The 18,707-nt window shown below is 50.9% G+C and overlaps 1 protein-coding gene across 3 annotated transcripts in view; it reads left to right on the top strand.

Annotated features, from left to right (window-relative positions):
* The window catches only part of SLC24A4 (solute carrier family 24 member 4), a 165,605-nt gene extending 147,630 nt beyond the window's left edge, over positions 1–17,975 (top strand). For 2 of the 3 annotated variants that reach the window (XM_046007165.1, XM_046007164.1), the window contains exons 13-17: positions 1,479–1,645; positions 5,604–5,718; positions 9,634–9,746; positions 10,174–10,239; positions 11,378–17,975. In XM_046007165.1, coding sequence (XP_045863121.1) covers positions 1,479–1,645; positions 5,604–5,718; positions 9,634–9,746; positions 10,174–10,239; positions 11,378–11,530 — 614 coding nt within the window. In that variant the 3' untranslated portion in view covers positions 11,531–17,975. The remainder of the gene's footprint in view (positions 1–1,478; positions 1,646–5,603; positions 5,719–9,633; positions 9,747–10,173; positions 10,240–11,377) is intronic. The other variant, XR_006818593.1, reaches the window with a different exon arrangement.
* The last annotated feature ends 732 nt before the right edge of the window (positions 17,976–18,707 follow it).

The raw sequence follows: 18,707 nt of genomic DNA, 5'->3' as shown, positions 1-18,707 counted from the left end.
TTCAGGAAAAATAGATAGCCTTGACAATGGGATCTTCCAGGAAACCACCAGACAGGACAAATAATGCCAATTCTCCAAAAATGGACTTGGAAGGAGCTCCAGCCCTGCCCACCTGTGGTGGATGTCAGGATGCTGGTTCTCAAGGTGACTCCCGAGCTGGTGGAAGGACCTAGAAAATAGAGCAAGTTAAAACTCCACAAAGCTCACTGTTCTCACTGAGATCCAGCCAGTTTTCTTAAGTAAACTCTGCTGGAATTACTATACGCCTTTGGTTAATTTCCAGAGTTCTGAAAAAGGCTGTTTCTGACCATCCTTGCCAATGTTCTCATTGCTTTTATGGAGGAGAGAATCCTCAGAAGTCCGTCCGCCACTATTTTATTGGTGTGGCCAACAAGCTAATTTTGAGCCTGCATGTGTACACCATACTTAGTGGCTAATTAAGGACATTATGCTTGCACTCAGTGGCTTAGTTGATAGGTCCCCCAGTGATAGGTCCGTGATCAAAGGAGCGAGACTGATACAAAGCAAAGGTCAAGCAAAGCTTTATTTCGCGCCAAGCATCGAGAATCAAACCTACCGTTTGGGGCTGCCTCTTACAGAGAGGGTGACCCCTCCCAGCCTCACAGACTAACTTTTATAGAGCAAAGGCCGTGTGGTTGAGCCTGGCCACACACAGGTGGCCAATGAGATTGTAACACACAGAGAAAGCTGGACAGTCATGCTAGGTCACACATGGGGGGCCAATTGAATTACAATTCACCCCGTAGTAGCTATTTGAACTAGCCTATCACCTTGGTCAGAATTGGAGCCCAAAAGGCGGATCCACACTCCTTGGTAGCTAGGGAGACAGTATGTGCGCCCACTGATTGGATGTCTCCACCTGACCCGACTCATTCCTGCTTTCGGGCTCTGTTATCTTCACCTGACCTGACCCGCCCTTGGATTTGGGCTCTGTTATCAGGGACTGGTCAACCATATTTTGCTGGTTTCCGGGACTTGCTTTTAAGTAAGTTCCCCTGGGGCGGGGGCCAGGCAGGGTCAGTTTAAGTTTTACTGTATAAACAACAAAATCACTCTTTAACCGGATGGAATAGCTCTGGCTAAATAGGCCCTTACATAGTGAGGCCACTTTTCCTTGGTTGAATTGTTGGTGGATTCTGCTGGTAGGGGCCAGTGAGATAGCGCCTGCCGGGCCGGCCCTTCTACATTTCAGTCTTGTATCTACAACAAGCTGAGTATACGACCTTGGAACAGAGGAGCTGAGAATTCCAGAGTACCAACTATGTGCTGCAGTGTGTGCTGGGTGTTTTATGTATATTATGTCTTGTCATTCTTGCACCAACCAGGAAGAGAAAATGTTCCTGTTTAACGGATGAAGAAACTTCTAAAACGCAGTGATAGACAGGTAGATCGGCAGATGTGTAACCTGGCATGTGTTTCTCTCCTCCCCCTTCGGGCTCCACCCCCTCCCACTGCAGAGGCAAGAGGGGACAAGGCCAAGTGGGTGTTTACCTGGCCACTCATCTTCCTCCTGTGCATCACCATCCCCAACTGCAGCAAGCCCCGCTGGGAGAAGTACTTCATGGTCACCTTCATCACTGCCACGTTGTGGATCGCTGTCTTCTCCTACCTAATGGTGTGGCTGGTGAGTGGTTATGGAAGTAGGGCTGGGCCACACAGACAGCCCCTGCCCAGCACCTGCTGGAGGTGGGAGAGCTGGGTTCAAGAGCAACCTCAGACACAGTGGTGCCACCTTCGGCAAGCCACCTCCCTTTGCAGACGTTGGCTTATTTCTCCATAGAAGGACTTTCATCACAGGTGCCTGGGACTATGCTGGGCACTGCAGATTCCTGGATGGATACAGCATGGTGCCAACCTTCAAGGCAAGAGTGGGCGGGAGATGAGATTCTGAGACCCGCTGCTCGGGTGCAATGGGGAGAGAAATACGGCAGGGTAGTGGGGATGCTCTGGGAAAATCTCTGGAGGGCTAGTCACTAGTCCCCCCACCTTCCTTTCTGGGACCCTCGGGGAATGTAAGGGAGACTGGAGTCAGTGGGAGATGAACACAAGGCAGCCTTCATTGGAACCCCTGCCGGTAAACTCTTTTAGCCTTCATAACAACAACAGTGGGATAGGTGTTTTTATTTTGTCCATTTCACAGGTGAGGCAACTGAGGCATCCAGATTGAGTAATTGACCCGGCTGCACAATTTTCAACTATTATGGGATTAGTTCCACAATCAGTGTTCTAGAGTTGGGCTCCTGAGTTCATGATCTCAATGACTATCCTCAGCTGTCCTTCAGTTACTTACTGGAGTTTTCAGAGGCCATTTGCACCCACGTTTTGCAGGCAAAGAGGCTTTGGCATAGCTCCTTGTAAGCTCCACTGGCCACATGTGACAGCTTCCTATACAAACGTTTCATTGGCCAGGGGGCGGGGGTGGGGCAGCAGTAAGCAGGAGACCCTTTCCCCTTCCTCCATGTACAACCTTGTGGGGAGGGAAGGGCCATGGGGTCACATGGAAATACATTTGAATCCTAGACCTCCCACTTACCAGCCATGAAATCCCGGCAGGTGGCTCAGCCTTCATGAGCCACAGTCACCCCTTCTGCAGAAAGGGGATGGCCATCCCTGTCTCACAAGGTCACTGGGAGGAGAGAAGTCTCTGCTCAGACCTTGTAGCCCTAGCTGGCAGGATGACAGATGGATAATAACTGTCGATGGCAACTGTTTTCACCATGAGATGCTGCCAGTTCTACGTCCATGCTTTGTTCAGATTAAGGTTAAAATCCTTACACATGCTGGTGTGTGTGTGTGCGTGTGTGTGCGTGCATACTGGGGTGTGGGAAGAGTTGAAAATAGCTACGCTCTAAGCCCCCAAGTGAAGGACAATCAAGGATCACAAAAACGGTGCCTTACATGAATTGCACTTGTAAATTGACATCTTTCTGAGTAAGGTTAACACCAACCCATCTTTATATGTGATAAAAGGATCCAGGGAATTCTCTTACTGAAGTGCATGCCCAAAACAACACTGCAAGGAGAAAAAAAAATATTTGCATGACATCGAAGGAGTAGGTATGGGAGTTAGAAAGATCAAATTAATGAATGGGTGAAACGTTTTCTTCTCCAGTTACTGGAAACAGCAGTATTAGGAAATAAGCTCTGCTCATTCGCTGTGAGGACGTTTAGCAACACTCATATCCCCCCCACCTTGACTCAGCCCTCTTGTGCTGCTTAAAGCAGAGAGAGTCATGGGAGCAGCTTGGCAGGGATCACAGGAACTGCTTGGCCAGGGCACCCTTACCCATGACTTTGAACTTCAGCCCGCCTCAGTTTGGGGGAAATGGAGTGACCCTGATAGTAGAAATTGATCAAGAGAATAGCATCCCATGTTAGCCCTCATTTTGGGCCATGAGCTTGCTTTCCTTATGCCTCTACGGGGGCCACCCCTTACTCCTGTCACCTTTTGGATCTCTCACCCCTAAGACTTCAGAGAAAATAATTCTTGAATGTCCTTGTGAAAAGGGAGGGACCTTGGAAAGGGATGGTCCTGTCCGGCACCTTTGCACAGTTGAGGAGACTGAGGACCAAGGAGAGGGCTATGGCTTCCACAAGGTCGCACAGATAGTCAGCCCCAGAGCTGGGACTCAGGTCTGCTCCCCTGTCTGATGCCTAAGTATCAGCTGGACTCAGAGGGCCCAGGGCTGGAGTCCAGGTCAACGCAGCACCCAGGCAGCATCTCTAGTCCGAAGCACCCTGGATAGTGCATGCGTTCGCACACGCACATGCTCGCACACACACCCATAGATCTTCCTTCTGTTCTTCCATCCTTCAGCTTCTTAGCCAGGTAGTTCAGTGATTTAAGGGGGGGAAACAGAGGCATCCCCCACAATACCAAAACAACCCAGGCTCCTGTATTTACAAAGTCTGGCATCCCCCATGGAAAGCATGTCAGCCATGTTCTGGTTGGACTTGTGAAGATCTTGTTCATGGCCAAGGTAGACTGAACACTATGGATCAGTGGTTCATTTTTGCCCTCCTCGGTGTCTGAAAGAGAAAAGAAACCTATATCTGTGACCATCTTGCTCAGGCCAGGCACCGTCACCTCACATTTTCTCACTTAATCTTTATTAGCAGACCCATTTTACAGGTGAGGAAACTGAGGCTCAGAAAAGGACACCAGTTTGTCCTGAATCACACAACTATTCTCTGGGATTGGAGCCACCCATCGAGATGTGAACAACCCCCAGAGATGCCACGGTTCCCATTTTAGAGATGGGGAGCCAAGCCAGAGCTAATAGGGTTATCCAAATGCTTCTAAGGCTTTCCATCTAGGTGCTGCTCAGGGCTCCAGCCATCTCTGGAGCATCAGGCATCTCTCAGTAGAGCGTGTGATTGCGGATCAAGATCCTTCCACTGGACCATTCTATTTCTTGGAGCTTATGCTAAGAAGTCAGTAAGATAAGGACCGCAAGTCATACACACAAGGTGCATGACACTGAGGTAGGAACATGGCCTTTAGAGTTAGCAAGACCTGGTCCAGAATCCCTGCTCCACTGCTCACCACCTTCTGGCCCACGGGCCATGCTGCATCACCTCTCTGGGCCTCAGTTTCCCTGGGCGTAAAATGAGTGTAACCACGGTGCCCCCTCACCAGTGGGTAGTGATAACAGAGCACCTGGGATTGTGTACACAACACACCTGGTAGAGTGCCTATATACAGTAAATGCTCAGTACTTGTTACTTATATGCACTGAGGTCGTGAGAGCAAAGAGAGAGACCATCTGGCTGTGGGAGGGTGAGGGATAGGCCGTACAGCCACGCCCGTGAAACCCATGCATCGGTTTAAAATCGTGTCGGAGATGACAACGGGAGGTGGAAAGGTATCCATGGAGTCTTAGTACAGGAAACGGGAACTTGCAAACCGTATACTGATAGCATAATCTGATTCTGGTTTTTTCCAACAAACACACCAAAAGGAAGGTCAAGGATATATTCTAAAGCAACAGTTTTCAAGTGTGGTTCCCAGACCAGTAGCCAGAGGATCCCAGCCACCTGGGAACTGGTAGGAACGTAAACTCCTGGGCTTCACCCAAGGCCTCCTGAATCAGAAACTCAGGGGCATGGGCCGGGGTGGAAGGAGACAGCCCCCCAGAGACTGTTCCAGGGGCTTAGAGTTTGAGAACCACGGGCTGACAGTAGGAATAGTGGTCATCTGTGGGTCTTGTTTTCATTTCCCTTCAGTTTCTAAATGTTTTAAAGGTTTTGTTTTTGGTTTTTTTTTAAGATTTTATTTATTTATTTGACAGAGAGAGAGAGATCACAAGTAGACAGAGAGGCAGGCAGAGAGAGAGGGGGAAGCAGGCTCCCTGCTGAGCAGAGAGCCCGATGCGGGGCTCGATCCCAGGACCCTGGGATCATGACCTGAGCCGAAGGCACAGGCTTTAACCCACTGAGCCACCCAGGTGCCCCCAGTTTCTAAATGTTTTAAAACAGCAACTGAAACAGCAGTCCTACGTTCCAGTTGAAAGCCCTCGGAGTCAGCGAAGGTCCTGGGTGTTCCTCCCGGAGTTCACGGCCCCTCCCCCGCTCTTCTGCAGGTGACTATTATTGGATACACACTTGGGATCCCGGATGTCATCATGGGCATTACTTTCCTGGCAGCGGGCACGAGTGTTCCAGACTGCATGGCCAGCTTAATCGTGGCAAGACAAGGTAAGAGCCATGTGCTTGCCCCCCTAGCTACGAGCACCACGATGCAGGCCCCCCCCGCCCCTACTGGAGTTAGAGTTCATGGCCCTTCAGACTGGTAGCTCTTATGTCATGCTGTGGAGCCAGCTGATGAGGGGAAAGCATCATGCATTAGAGCCCATCTGCAGAGAGAACACGACCACGAAAAACACCTCCGGATCTCTAGAAGCATTTGCTTGTGCAGGCTAGAATCAAAGGAACTTGTTCTGGAATCACTAGTGTGACATTAAACGGTGCTGAAACCCCAACTTCTTCCAGCAAATACAATAGTAATGAGAAATCTTCCAGTCCCAGGAAGGCAATGGGGGAGGAGCATCTTGTACCTCCAACTGTTTTCCTATTCTTAAGGTTCTAGAACGTGGATACGGGCTTCATTACCTGGTTGGTGGGTTGGTTGGCTGGTTAGTGGTATTTCTTTGGGGCTCACCACCTGACATGGGTTAATAAGCAAGGGAAGGAGTTCCTGTGTGCTCTTTAATGCAGAACAAAAGCCCCGTAAAGGGCTGACCTTTGTTGATTGTGGTGTTTCTGCTGATGAGGTTGCAACCCAGCATGGACCGCCACACATCTTCCTCCACAGATGTGAGTGTGAAAGGATGGGGGGGGCAGTGGGGGCCAATAATAGAGTGACATCTCAAAGGAGAGGAAAGAAGTGCCCAAGGAGAAAGTGGGCTCTGGAACATGGAAAGTGACATTTATTCTTCCCAGGTTAGGAGAAAGTGTTGACCAGGGTGGGGGCAGATGTCGGTCAGTCCTGAGAAGACCTGCCATGCGGGGAGAGAAGTGTGGGAATGTGGTTGTCACAGGTCAGAGGCTTGCAGAGAGTGGGGATGGTGGGGACAGCAGCTGAGGGGAATGGGATTTAGTGGAGTAACCTCTGAAGTGAGTGTATTTACTTCCTAGGGCTGTCATAACCACACCACAATGGGGTGGCTTAAAACAAGAGACTGTTGCACAGTTCTGGATGCTGAAAGTCCAAAATCGAGGTGGTAGCCAGGCCACACTCCCTCCAAAGGCTGTAGGGAAGGGTCTGTTCCGGGCCTGTCCCCCAGCTTCCAGGGGTGGCCGGACAGCTTAGGGCTGCGTCACCATCATCTCTGCCTCCGTCGGCACGTGGTGTTCATCCCTCTGCATGTGTCTGTGTCTGAACTTCCGTCTCCTTACAAGGACACTCATCCTTGCATCAGGGCTCATCCTAATTCAGTATGGTCTCATTTTGATTTGATCACATCTGCAAAGACCCTATTTGCAAAGAAGGCCCCAGGCGCTGGTGTTGGGTGGATAGGAGCCGCAGGGAGGGGCACGAGCCAACCCTGTGCAGTGAGGAATGGGAGCATTGCTGAGCACTGAAGGCCTGGCTGTTGTTCAGTGACGTCAGCTTGGCAGCTCCAGGGACACATACATGAGGGACGACATGTTCTCCCAGAGCTGGGGTTGCTGGGTGGATGCAGGGAAGGTCCAGGGGGGGGCAAGAGAATGGGCTGTTGAAACAACTAGCCCTGGAGTCCCGGCTGGCTGGGGTCCGGGGTCATGAGGCTAGAAGGTGAAGGGCTGGGGGTAGGGGTGAGGTCAAGAAAGGGAACCCGGGCTAAGTGGGGTTCTGAGGGAGGACATCCTATCAGAGTGACTCCTGTGGAACATGGAGGCACAGAAAGTAAGTGAGGGCAAGACGCAGGTGGAGTGCCTCGTCATGAAGGTGATGCTGATGTCCCTGGCCGAGGACCCAGCAGACAGTGTTAAAGCATGGACAGTGTCTTCCTGGCAAAGGGTCCAGAAACCTCTGCACAGAATCCGCTGCCCCAGCAGACTACGCCATGTGCTTTAACGCGGAGATCCCATATCCTAGGCTCCCTGACGCCTCCCAGCTCCAAGTGTGGTCCGGGCTGGTGGCCGTAGCAGCTCGACCAGGGACCTTCTTGTAAGAAATGCAGAATCTCAGGCCACCTGGGTGGCTCAGTTGGTTAAGCGTCTTCTGACTCTTGGTTTCGGCACAGGTCATGATCTCAGGGTTGTGAGATCAAGTCCCAAGTTGGGCTCTGCACTGAGCTGAGCACGGAAACTGCTTAGGAGTCTCTCTCTCTCTCTCTCCCCCTCTGCCCCGCCCCACCCCCCACTCTTGCTCTCTCTCCTGCCAAAATTAATTAATTAATTGATTGATGAATTAATTTGAAAAAGGAAACACAGCATCTCAGGCCTGCCCCAGACCCACTCAGTTGGAACCTGCATTTCAGCCAGGCCCCCAGGTGAGTCTCACGCTCTTGAGAAAGGTTGCCCTGAGGTTCCTCCATTCGCAGCACCTGTGCACCTGTGCAGGACGGGAAGCCTGGGGATCTGAGGAGGCCTCTGCCTCTCCTCTCAAGCATGGGTCACCTGCATCCCTCCTGACCCATTGAGCCAGGGCTGCGTCCTCCCCAGAGGCGAGTAGCTGCCCCAAAACAGCTGTTGTGTTGTCCCTTTGTTGTTCCAGAGACTGAGACCCTGGGAGGGTGATGCCCCAGGGTCAGTGCTGAGATGTTAAAGGCACTCAGCACAGCACCAAGACAGACGGGGCAAGTATGTGAGGTCCTTGAGGGAGGCATTGTGTCCTGGAGGACTGCAGGTGACAGCAACAGGACAGGAGGAGGGGGTGGTCCAGCTTCCCACCCCCACCCCTGAGGGGCTGATGCTCAGGCGGCTGCGAACCAGCTGTCCAGGTGCCAGGCTGGGCAGCTGCAAGCTTCCCAGGGACCCAGCAGTCTTAGGGTTGCAAGCTGTTCCCAGCTCGTTCATTGCACACGCACCTGTATTCGTGCCGGGTTCTGATGGTCATGTCAATGTAAAGCTGGATGGCCAGGTTCGAGCAGATGGCACCCAGCAGGAGTCTTATCTGTACAAGTTTGTTTTCTAACTTGTAATACCCTTGAGCTGTTAAGTCCCTCGACAATGTGGCTAGCATGATCCCGGCCAACTGGGCGGAACACAAAGGAGGATGGAGAGGCCCCTAACCTCTAAGATGCTTCTAGTCTAGTTGGGAGAAAAGAGTTTATTTACCCTGCAGAAGGCTCCAGGGCACGAGACCCAATGCCTCATCCTCTGAGCCCAGGTGGTGAGGCCATCACCTGAACCCCAAGGACACATCCTGGCTCAGTTTGAAGGATGCTGGGCCCCTCCCAAACTGTGTGACCTTGGGCACGCCCCAAGCCTTGGTTCCATCATCTGGCACGAGGACAACACCTCCTCCCTCCTAGGGTACCTGGGAGGATTCAATGAGGTGACGCACATAGTGGGTCTTGGAGCACATAGTGGGTCCTTGGAGGAGATCAGCGGACTGGCCGGTCAGGAGAAATGATGAAGGGTCCTGTGTTCCTTTCCCAGGGCTGCCATAACAAAGTAGCACAACAACAGAGATGTGTGGGTTCACGGTTCTGGAGGCTAGAAGCCTAACGTCAAGGTGTTGGCAGAGTTGGTTCTTCCTGAACACCGTGAGGAAGAATCTGTTCCAGGCCTCTCTCCTTGGCTTGAAAATGGCTGTCTTCATGTTCCCTCTGTGCCGTGTCCAGGTGTCCCCTTCTGAGAACAGCAGTCATATTGGACTAGGGTCTACCCCCAATGACTCCTTCTAAGTTGATGATCCCTGCAAAGACCCTATCTCCAAATGATGCCACGTTCTGAGCTATTGGAGGTTAGGACTCTAACATATGAATCTTAAGGGTCATCACTCACACCCTAGGAGGCTCCCCTTAGACTTTACGGAGTGGACTTAGACCTCATAAGAAGTTTCTGAAATGTGGGGTCCATGAAGAAGGAATTCCTTTCTGAAGAATAGCACTTCTAGGACCAGAATAGGGGTTTCCAGCCACCTAATCTCCGTGAATGACACGCGTCAATTGTCTACTCTAGGCCTTGGTGACATGGCAGTCTCAAACACCATAGGAAGCAACGTGTTTGACATCCTAGTGGGACTCGGCATACCGTGGGGCCTGCAGACCATGGTCATTAACTATGGGTCCACGGTAAGCTCCTCCCCCTGCCTTATAAGCCACAGGGACACCAGACACAAGTCCTTGATGGGAATGGACTGTGGCATTGGCCCTGTCCCAGCAGAGAGCCCCCGTGGAACACACTGCCCCCCTCTCCTTGGAATCCTGGCACCCCACTTTCCATGAGGGCCTCTGGAACGGCCTCAGGGGCACCTGTCGGGGGAAGCCCCACGTGCAGACCCCCCACACCTACACTCACGGGCATGTGCGTCCACTCCTCATCTGTTCCTTCACATGGAGTGGAGACCTAAATCCACGGTTAGCCAACCGACCCCCACCACGTGCTCCCCGTGAACGCCCACCTATGCTTTCCAGAAGGAATACACTGGGGTGCCCTAGGCTCTCAGGACAGGGCCCCGAGCAGCCCCGATATTCAGGGCACATATGTTTGTTTTTCCAGGTGAAGATCAACAGCCGGGGTCTGGTCTATTCTGTGGTGCTGTTGCTGGGCTCTGTGGCTCTCACAGTGAGTCTTTCCAGTTCTGGAATTGCCCTTCATTCCATCTGATCCTGCCTCGTCACTTGCAAAGTCTCTGAAACCCCCCTCACTTCCCTCGGGCTGCGAGGGCTGACACTGAGAAAACACAAATTCACAGATCCCTCCGGACACAATTTGTGCCAAGAATGTTGGCATCCGCCACTACATTTTTCCCACAGTGACTAAGAAATCACCAGAGCAAGTGAACTACATCACTGGGTCCCCACTGCCTCTTCCGTCTCTCCTCACTCATGCCAGGAGGAGAGAAATTTCCCTCTGCCTAGCTGAGCTGATAGAAGGTGGCGGGGGTGGGGGAGCATGACTTTTGGGCCTCAGAACTGGCACGGGAGTACTACTGAGGCCACCGTCCCCCACACGCCTGGGCCTGAGCTACACACTCTGCTTCTGCTTATTTTATTCAGTTGTTATGGCCACCTGATGAGACCTTCCCCGTTTTGCAGAAGTAATCGAGGCCGAGAGGTTAAGTACCTCACCCAAGGTCATGGGGGTAGGAAACGGCAAAACTGGGATTTGAACCCAGATTGGTCTGTCTCCACAGAGCCCATGGCTGTGCTCTGATGGCGTAAATGTGACCCAGCCCTTAGGAATCTGGATTCAGAGACAAGACAGAAAGGCATGAAGTGCGGGAGAGTCTAGAAGGAATGTAGAATGAGGATGTGCTCCAACCCCATCTACACACACACACACACACACACACACACACACACACACACACACACAAAGGTGGCCCAAGCTCAAGTTAGCCAGGCTGTGAGCCAATAGATGCACTGGAACTATTGCCTAAGAGGAGGAAATTTCTGCAGCAAAGGGAGGACTCTGAGAATGTCCCTAGTTGTCCTGAAAGAAGGTCTGGGCAGGGAGGCTCTCGCTGGCAGAAGGGGTCTTGAGGACGCTTGGGTCCCAAGGAAGCAGTGTGCCTGCTCAGAGCCTTCCATCAGACAGGTCTTCAAGCCCGCGGGGCTCCGTCTGACCAGACCCCGGGTGTACCTTGCAGCACCGCTCTGCCCTTGTGCACATTTTGGAGACAGTTCTGGGATCTGTAGTGTGTGTCTAGTTTTCCAGAGAAACTGCCTGGGAAACTGCATTCCATCCTCTGTCCCTCCAGGTCCTCGGCATCCATCTCAACAAGTGGAGACTGGACCGGAAGCTGGGTGTCTGCGTGCTGGCCCTCTACGCCGTCTTCTTGTGCTTCTCCATAATGATAGAGTTCAATGTCTTCACCTTTGTCAACTTGCCCATGTGCCGAGAAGACGATTAAAGGCACTGCCTCCCCCACCCCTGCCCCGGGAGCTGTTCTGGACTCTGGCACCAGCGTCCCTGCTCTCTCCCTGTCCCCCACCGCGAGCCTCTCCTGCCTCGGTGGTCGCCGTCTGTTCTGCCACACGCTGGAAGGAAGAGCCATCGTGGTCTTTGTCCGGGCGCGAGCAAGGCCACTGGGTGTCCTCCTCCTCCTCCTCGGAGTTCTGTCCTCCACACACGAGGCAAGATCCAGGGGCCACCGTCCGGGCCACCTGGCAGACTCCTGAGCGGGCAGCCACAGGGATGTGGCGTGTGCCTCGCCTCTCTCAGACACTTTAGCGAGGACTTCCGTGTGCAATGTGTCTTCCTGTCGCCGGGTGGGGGTGGCCTCGGAAATGAGGCAGCCGGGAGAACATGAGGTCCCTGGGGGCCAGTGCAAAACAGGAATGTCACTCTCCAGTCTCACCTCTGGGCCAGAGGGAGTGAGTCCCTCCGGTCTCATACGCTCCTCAGGCCCTCCAGCCTCGGCTGGAAACACTCACAGTTTGGAGGGGGAGCAGGGCCTTACCCTGCTGAGGGTTTTGGGGGGGCCTCCAAGGACAAACATTCTGCCCCTTTCTCTGGAAAAATCGGAAGCACGGCAAGAGTGTCTCGCAGCCAGAAAGAGGAAACACGCATGAATTGTTCTTATCACTTGTACTGAGGCGTTCAGAGAATGAGCAACGAAATATTCAAAATAAAATGTCCTATAGATCATCATACTTGAAAAAATCGCATTTACAAAAAGGTCATGCTGGGAACCAAAAAGGTAGCCATTCATGGAAAACGAACCCTATGTGTATCGTGTTGCAGTAATACTGAGACATTTGGTTTGGAATATAGAAAAGCGTGAAAGACTAACATCGATCTGGGTGCTAATTCAGAGACACGGCCGAGATGCTTGCCTGGACGCATACATTCCAGACCTTCCGTGTGATGCAGCGCGACGTCCGTGTTGGGTTGTTGTTCCTTTGTTAAATGCTCTCCTCTCGTAAGCCACCCTGTTGCAAGACCCGATTGTCTCTGTGCCCAGCAAATTTCATAGCCTGCTGAACTGGAGCGAGCGTGCCACACGTAATAGGTAAGAGCAAGAAGAGAGATTGCCTAAAAAACAAAGAATCGTTCTCAGTTCCCAGAGCAAGTATGAAAACCATAACTTGGCATTTTTTAGGGCTGAGTTTCTTGAGCCTTAGAGTTGACTGCCTGTGAATGGCCAAGGATGGGAGGTGGAATCACGAAGAGATAGGAAAAATATTAAACAGTTTTCACCTGCTTCGTAGCTCTCAGATCTATATTAAAAAGATTTATGAACACAAACCATTCGTGGTTTCTGAAAAGAAAGCACAATTCATTTTATATAGAGGGCTTTTTTTTCTTATTTTTTTAATATTTCTATTGCAAAAGTCTATCAGAGTTGATGCACTTTTAATAACTGGGGTATTTTGCACAGAAGAATGTTTGAGAACTGCCCCAGACAGGGTGAGTAAAGAAGGTTTTTAGCGATTCACCAATGAGCAGTCGTGGGTGATGAGCTGAAAATGCAATAGCTAATTCCTTCCTGAAACCCAAAGGTTGTGACCTGAGGTGGAATTTGTTGTGCCTGCTAAGGCCTCCTGAATTTCAGAAGGAGGAAGTGCTCACGTCTGTGTCCTTTCAGTGAGCACAAGCCGAAGACGGGAGGGAACTCGGTCCCCAGGCTTCTGTTCTGGTCCTATCAGTGTTAGTAGCTACACCATACTAAAGTTCCTCTATTGTTTCTCTACCTAGATCGGGTTTAGTAGTCTTCAAGTTGAGGCTGAAGGTGATTTTCCTAAGAAATTAGCTAAGTGGGAGGCCAGGGAGTCAGTGAGATCATTGGTATAAACTTGACATGGCCAGGACTGCCCTTTGATGTAAGGAGGGATGATTCTCCCCGCTTCACAGAGCATGTAGTCTTGGGAGAGGTCACATGACTCTAGGTCAATTTTCAGTGAGTAGCAGACCAGGAGCCCAGCTCCCAGGCATCACCCCTCCCTGGGCAGCCCGTGGGTTGGCCATCCTTGGTGGGGGGCAGGTAGAGACATAGCCTTGGCCTTGTGCTCAGTTCTCATTGTTTAAGTTAAAACTTCAGCAAATATTTAATTGACTCCTGGTGACCCAGCACAGATCCTAATAGCTGTCCCTCTCCAGTGCCCCTGTTTTTTTTTCCTGGTAAAGACGAAAAGATATTTTTAACTACAGGGCATAGGCCACGAGGACCCTGATGATGTCCGTGCTCGTGTTCACGTCTCTGAATCCTTGTGTGGCTTTCAGAAAAGCATCCTAATTACCTGCTTCTTCCTTCAGCAGGGTCCCTCTGAGATGACACAGTAGCCTGTAGTTGCAGTTTGAGAGTTAAAAAATATATATAGTGTTTCTAGGACCTAGAGCATCCTGCTGGCGAAATTCTCTTTTGACTCTAATGTGCCAATGTAACTTCCTTCAAGGATCTATGTATTTATTGTATCTAGGAAACTATATATACACTGTAGGTGAATAATTCTCTTTTTTAACTAAATATTTTTCCATCACAAATTTAAAGAATTGCTTAATTAATTAGGCCTTCATTTTCAAATAATACTTTTATCACTACGCAGGATTATGTCCTTTATTTTATTCCCAAAGCTAATTAGCATGAGGTAATGACTCTGCTTCAAAAAAAAAAAAAGGCAATAAAAAAAATAAATTGAGCTCTTCTCCTTGGGAGCAGAAAAGAAAAAATGAACCATGGTACTGAGATAGAAAATGGGTGTAGAATCAGTAGCAGGTGGTTCCTGCCCTTTTCTAGTCTGTAATTTGCCCTTACCAGCTCAAGCAGGGACAGGGTTGTTAGGTGTACAGTGTCTAAAAGCCTGGCCCTGGAGGAAGGTTCTGGGTCAGCTGGTGGGAAGACTCATGGTGAAGGGCACCTTGAGCAGGGCAGGGCAGAGTCATTATCCTTCCCAGAACCTGCAGTCTGCTAGTCTCTGAATCTCACCCACGTGCACAGACCTCGCTGCTCATTGCCCCGGGTCCCACACACACCTGTTAGGGCTGCGTCTTTCCTCTATCAATCCCCTGCTTTTACAGCCCCAAGCAGCTGAGAAGGCAGAACCTCCCTAGAGCCAGGTTAAACCAGGTGGCCGGCACGCACATCACTCTAGGGCAGTCCTGCGGAGCCCAACCAAAGACCCCCTCCTGGGCTGCCCAGCAGTCTAGGTCCCCAAGAAAGAAACTGACCCTCCTCTTCCCTTTTGATGGGGATCGCAAGCCTGACCATATCAGCTGGAGCCCAGCGCTCAGGGAATGCCAGACTCCATACACGGGCTGGGAAGCCGGGAAGAGTGAGAGCGGCTGCTTGCCCGATGCCCTTCCGTCGTCCTAGCATTTCTCCTGCCCGAGTCCGAGAGCCCCTCCCTTTCCTTAAGGTGGGGGTGGACAGAGGTGAGATGGCCTGGGGGAGGGTCAGTTCTGTACGCCCCGTACAGAGGGGGGCAGTGGAGGAGAGCCCCAGTCCCAGTGGCTAAAGCTGCTTCCATGCCCTGCCCCTCCTTTCCGGGCATGAGATGGGCCAGTGGGGTTCAGGCACGGGAACAGGTAGGTGCTGCCTGCCATGCGTGGGGACTTTCTCCCGTGGGTCAGCAGGACAGAAGCAGAGACCCCGCAGCTGGGGCTGGTGCTCCTCAGTGGGTGTGGCGTTCTGATGGGGACATGGCCCTGACCCTGAGTGGACATTGAGGGTGGGGGTGGCCCCTTCTCTTCCCCACCCCACCCTTTCCTTCCCTCACAGGCCATGTTCCTCCTTGACTGGAAAAGATGGCTGGGCTGCGTATGTGACAGGCTTTCAGCAAGTGCATGTTGCTGGAATAAACCAGGAACTTGCCGGTTAGGGTGAAAATCTTTAGGAGATTGTTCCCACGTGCCGTGACTTAGGTCTAATGCCCTCTGAGCATGATCTCTGGGTGTCTTTCTCCCCTTGGGGTAGTTAGCAGATGTGTCCAGGGCGCCCGAGATGGATCACGTCTTGGCAGCTTTGTTGCTACGTTGTGCTCATAGAAACTTCCAGAAATTTCTGAAAATGCTGTCTGGGCAGCTCTTGGGTGGTAGGAAATCCATCATTTCACACCCTCGCCACTCTCCCCCACATGCACCCAAACTGTTGCCTCCCTGACCCTGCCCTCTCTATGTGGGTTCACCCAGAGTGTCTGGACCCTCACCCCCACCCGGTGTGGACAAGTGCTGCCCGGCTCTTCTGGGGGCTGCAGCTGATCACCTGACCAGGCTCCCTCCAGACCTTCTCAAAGCACAGAGAAGGGGCCCCTCCAAGCACTGGGTGAGCCTTCCCCGCTGCACCAGTCACGTGGGCGGTAGAACAAGGCAGTCTTTCCGTGGATCCATCCCTACAAGGCAGAGCGCGCTAGAAAATGTTCCCCAAAGGGCACAGACCACAGGGGCACAGAGTTTTCAAAGACATTTAGGTTGCTGTATTTGCTTCTTAATGAGGAATCTCAGGCTGGGAGACTAGCTTTGTGTCGGGCCATCCCTCAAGCCTGGGAGCCAGTGGGGAGAACATCCAACCTGTACAATGCTGCCCAATCCTAAGGAAGCAAGTGTCGGCATAAAAGCAGGAGAAGAGGCACTTTTCTCCCATTCTGCCACCTGGGTGGAGCGGCTTTTTCCATCACACAAGGAAGCCAGATTGTTGGTTTTAGAGCTTTGATATCATATGGAGATTTTTTCTTAATTCTAATTTTTCAATGACAAATGGCACCCTGGTTCCATTTTCTCTGCTAAACCCTCACACACTGGCCGGGGGTTAGTGGCCCTGCTTTGTTTCATCTTTTATCTTCATGTTTCCAGGGTTGTCCCTCGCTTCTTACAGGTGTGTGCCTATCCAGAGCTCAAGGGCATGTATCCTCCACGCGCTTTGCAGCAGGGGCTGAAAACATGCCCCCTTCCAGTCCGAGGAAATGTCTGTGGCCTGAGTACCCTGAGACAGACTGGGGATGATGGGGGGCAGCTCTGAGAGCTGAAAATGACCACCGCCCCCACTCACCCCACGAAGGTCAAACCATCGTTAGATTTGTGGGTCTGGGATTAGTTGCTCCTTGGTTAAAAGCCTGATGACACATTTGGGCATAATCCACATGTATTCCCACCGTTGCCAGAATTTAAACAGTTGCTTTTTATGCAACATGTTGGTTGGGACTTTTCCATGGTCAAGGCCAATTTTTAAAAAAAAAACACCCTTAATTCTGGAGAAGGTATGTACCCTCCCTATCCCGCTGCTGGAAAACAATTTTTTTAAGCTATCAGGAGAAAGTATGAGCGGTTTGGGGTTTCTGGTTGCGTGGTCTGGTGTGATCAGAAAAGGAGGGTCCCAGACAACAGCACCCTCCCTGCTCCCACCCCCAGAATTCCCAAGATAAGAATTCCCAATTATCCAGATGGACAGTCTCCTTTGACAGGAGGAGCAAGGCCTTTCCTCACACTGAAAATGATTGTGTTGTGAGCCAGGCAGCTCCCATTTTTCCAAATCAAATGTTCTAGTGGGGTGTTGTTTTTTCTGGCCACTGGGTCATCCCTATCCTCGCCTACAGAGGTGCCCTTCTGAGAGTTGTAGAATGCTTCTGGGCGCTTCCCGCACATGGCCTAGACCATGGATTTCTGGAGACCCAGCAGACAGAGCTGTGGCTGAGCCGCTGGGGGCCAGCTCCTGGGGACTTCCTCAGGGGTCTGCTAGTCCGGCAGGCTGGATGTCCAGTTCAGAGCAAGAGACCTTCTGCCTGTGTCTCCTGGACGGCAGCTGCCAGCCAGGAGTGGTTGCTGGGAGAACACAAAGAGAGCCTTGATGTCCTAGAGCCAAGAGAAGGCTGCCAGATGGCAGGGGGCCTGTAGGCAGAAGCAGGAGCTGCCAAGAAAAGGGACAAGCAAGGAGAGAGGCTGGGCACATCTCAGATGCCCAAGAGGCAAGCCGGGCATAGTTTCTGCAGGACCATGGGACTTTCCTGGGGTCCGGCCATGACCTACCAAACAGCAGGTAGATAGAATCAGGGGGCTCTCATATGTCACTTGAGCTCCCCCGCAACCCAGACATTTCTGGCATGCTGGGCTGAACACCACCATCCTTGTTCATTCTAACAGGCAAAGCAGGAGCAATGAGTTGAAAAGTTGTAAATACTAAATATATTTATCTCACTATTTATTTTTTCAATAACTGTGACCTCCCGCACTGTGAATGCTCTGTGATATGAGATTCTTAGTTTAATAAAACTGTCATTAAATTTGAATGAATTGATATTATTGGTTACTAAACACTGGCATGAGTTTATTTTTATTGTGAAGAAAAAAATCTAGAGTAAATATGAACTAAATCTTTATAAGAAATCTAGCAGTCAGTATTGTAATGCAATATTATCCAAATCTGTACGCCGTCAATAAAATAAATGAGCACAAGTTGTCTTTCCCTATATAGAGCTTCCATTCATATTTTAATAGACACATACATAATTTCATTTTTTGGAAGGATTCTTTCCATTGGAATACCAGCCACTTAAAACCATTTCTATTTGCATATCGAGAAAAAAATAAACTTCAAAAAGGATGAGGGTTGGAGCTTTTTAATTATAATGTTTGGGCATGAATACAAACAAGACAGAAATGTTGTGACTTATCTTGGCTAACATGTGTGAGTCCAGAATTAACTCAACCATTCCCTACCTCATCAGCAAGGCCAGCTTGATGGGCAGGGGACCCACGCAGTCACAAAGGGCCTCACACTCAGAAGGGTGCCAGGCTTGGTTGTCACCATTTCGGATTACTTAATGATTTTTTGAGAAAGGGGCCCCAAATTCTCATTTTTGCACTGAGCCCTGCAAATTTTTTTAAATTTTTTATTTAAATTCAATTAGCCAAGATATAGTATATCATTAGTTTCCAGTGTGGTGTTCAAGAATTTATTGTGTAGCTGGCCCTGCTCATCTGAACTAGGTTAAGCCAGCGGCTCCTGTGTTATGAGAAATTGAGATTAGGAGGGGAGGTACTGGTTAATTCCTTCATTCTGCAAGTTTCCCTGGGATCCCAGGACCCTGGGATCATGACCTGAGCGGAAGGCAGAGGCTTTAACCCACTGAGCCACCCAGGCGCCCCTACTGGTCTAC

The sequence above is a fragment of the Meles meles genome, chromosome 6 (assembly GCF_922984935.1).
Source record: "Meles meles chromosome 6, mMelMel3.1 paternal haplotype, whole genome shotgun sequence".
In the NCBI taxonomy this organism is placed as follows: Eukaryota; Metazoa; Chordata; class Mammalia; order Carnivora; family Mustelidae; genus Meles; species Meles meles.
The sequence above is the reverse complement of the archived record's forward strand: the minus strand, read 5'-3'. Positions and strand labels throughout refer to the sequence as shown.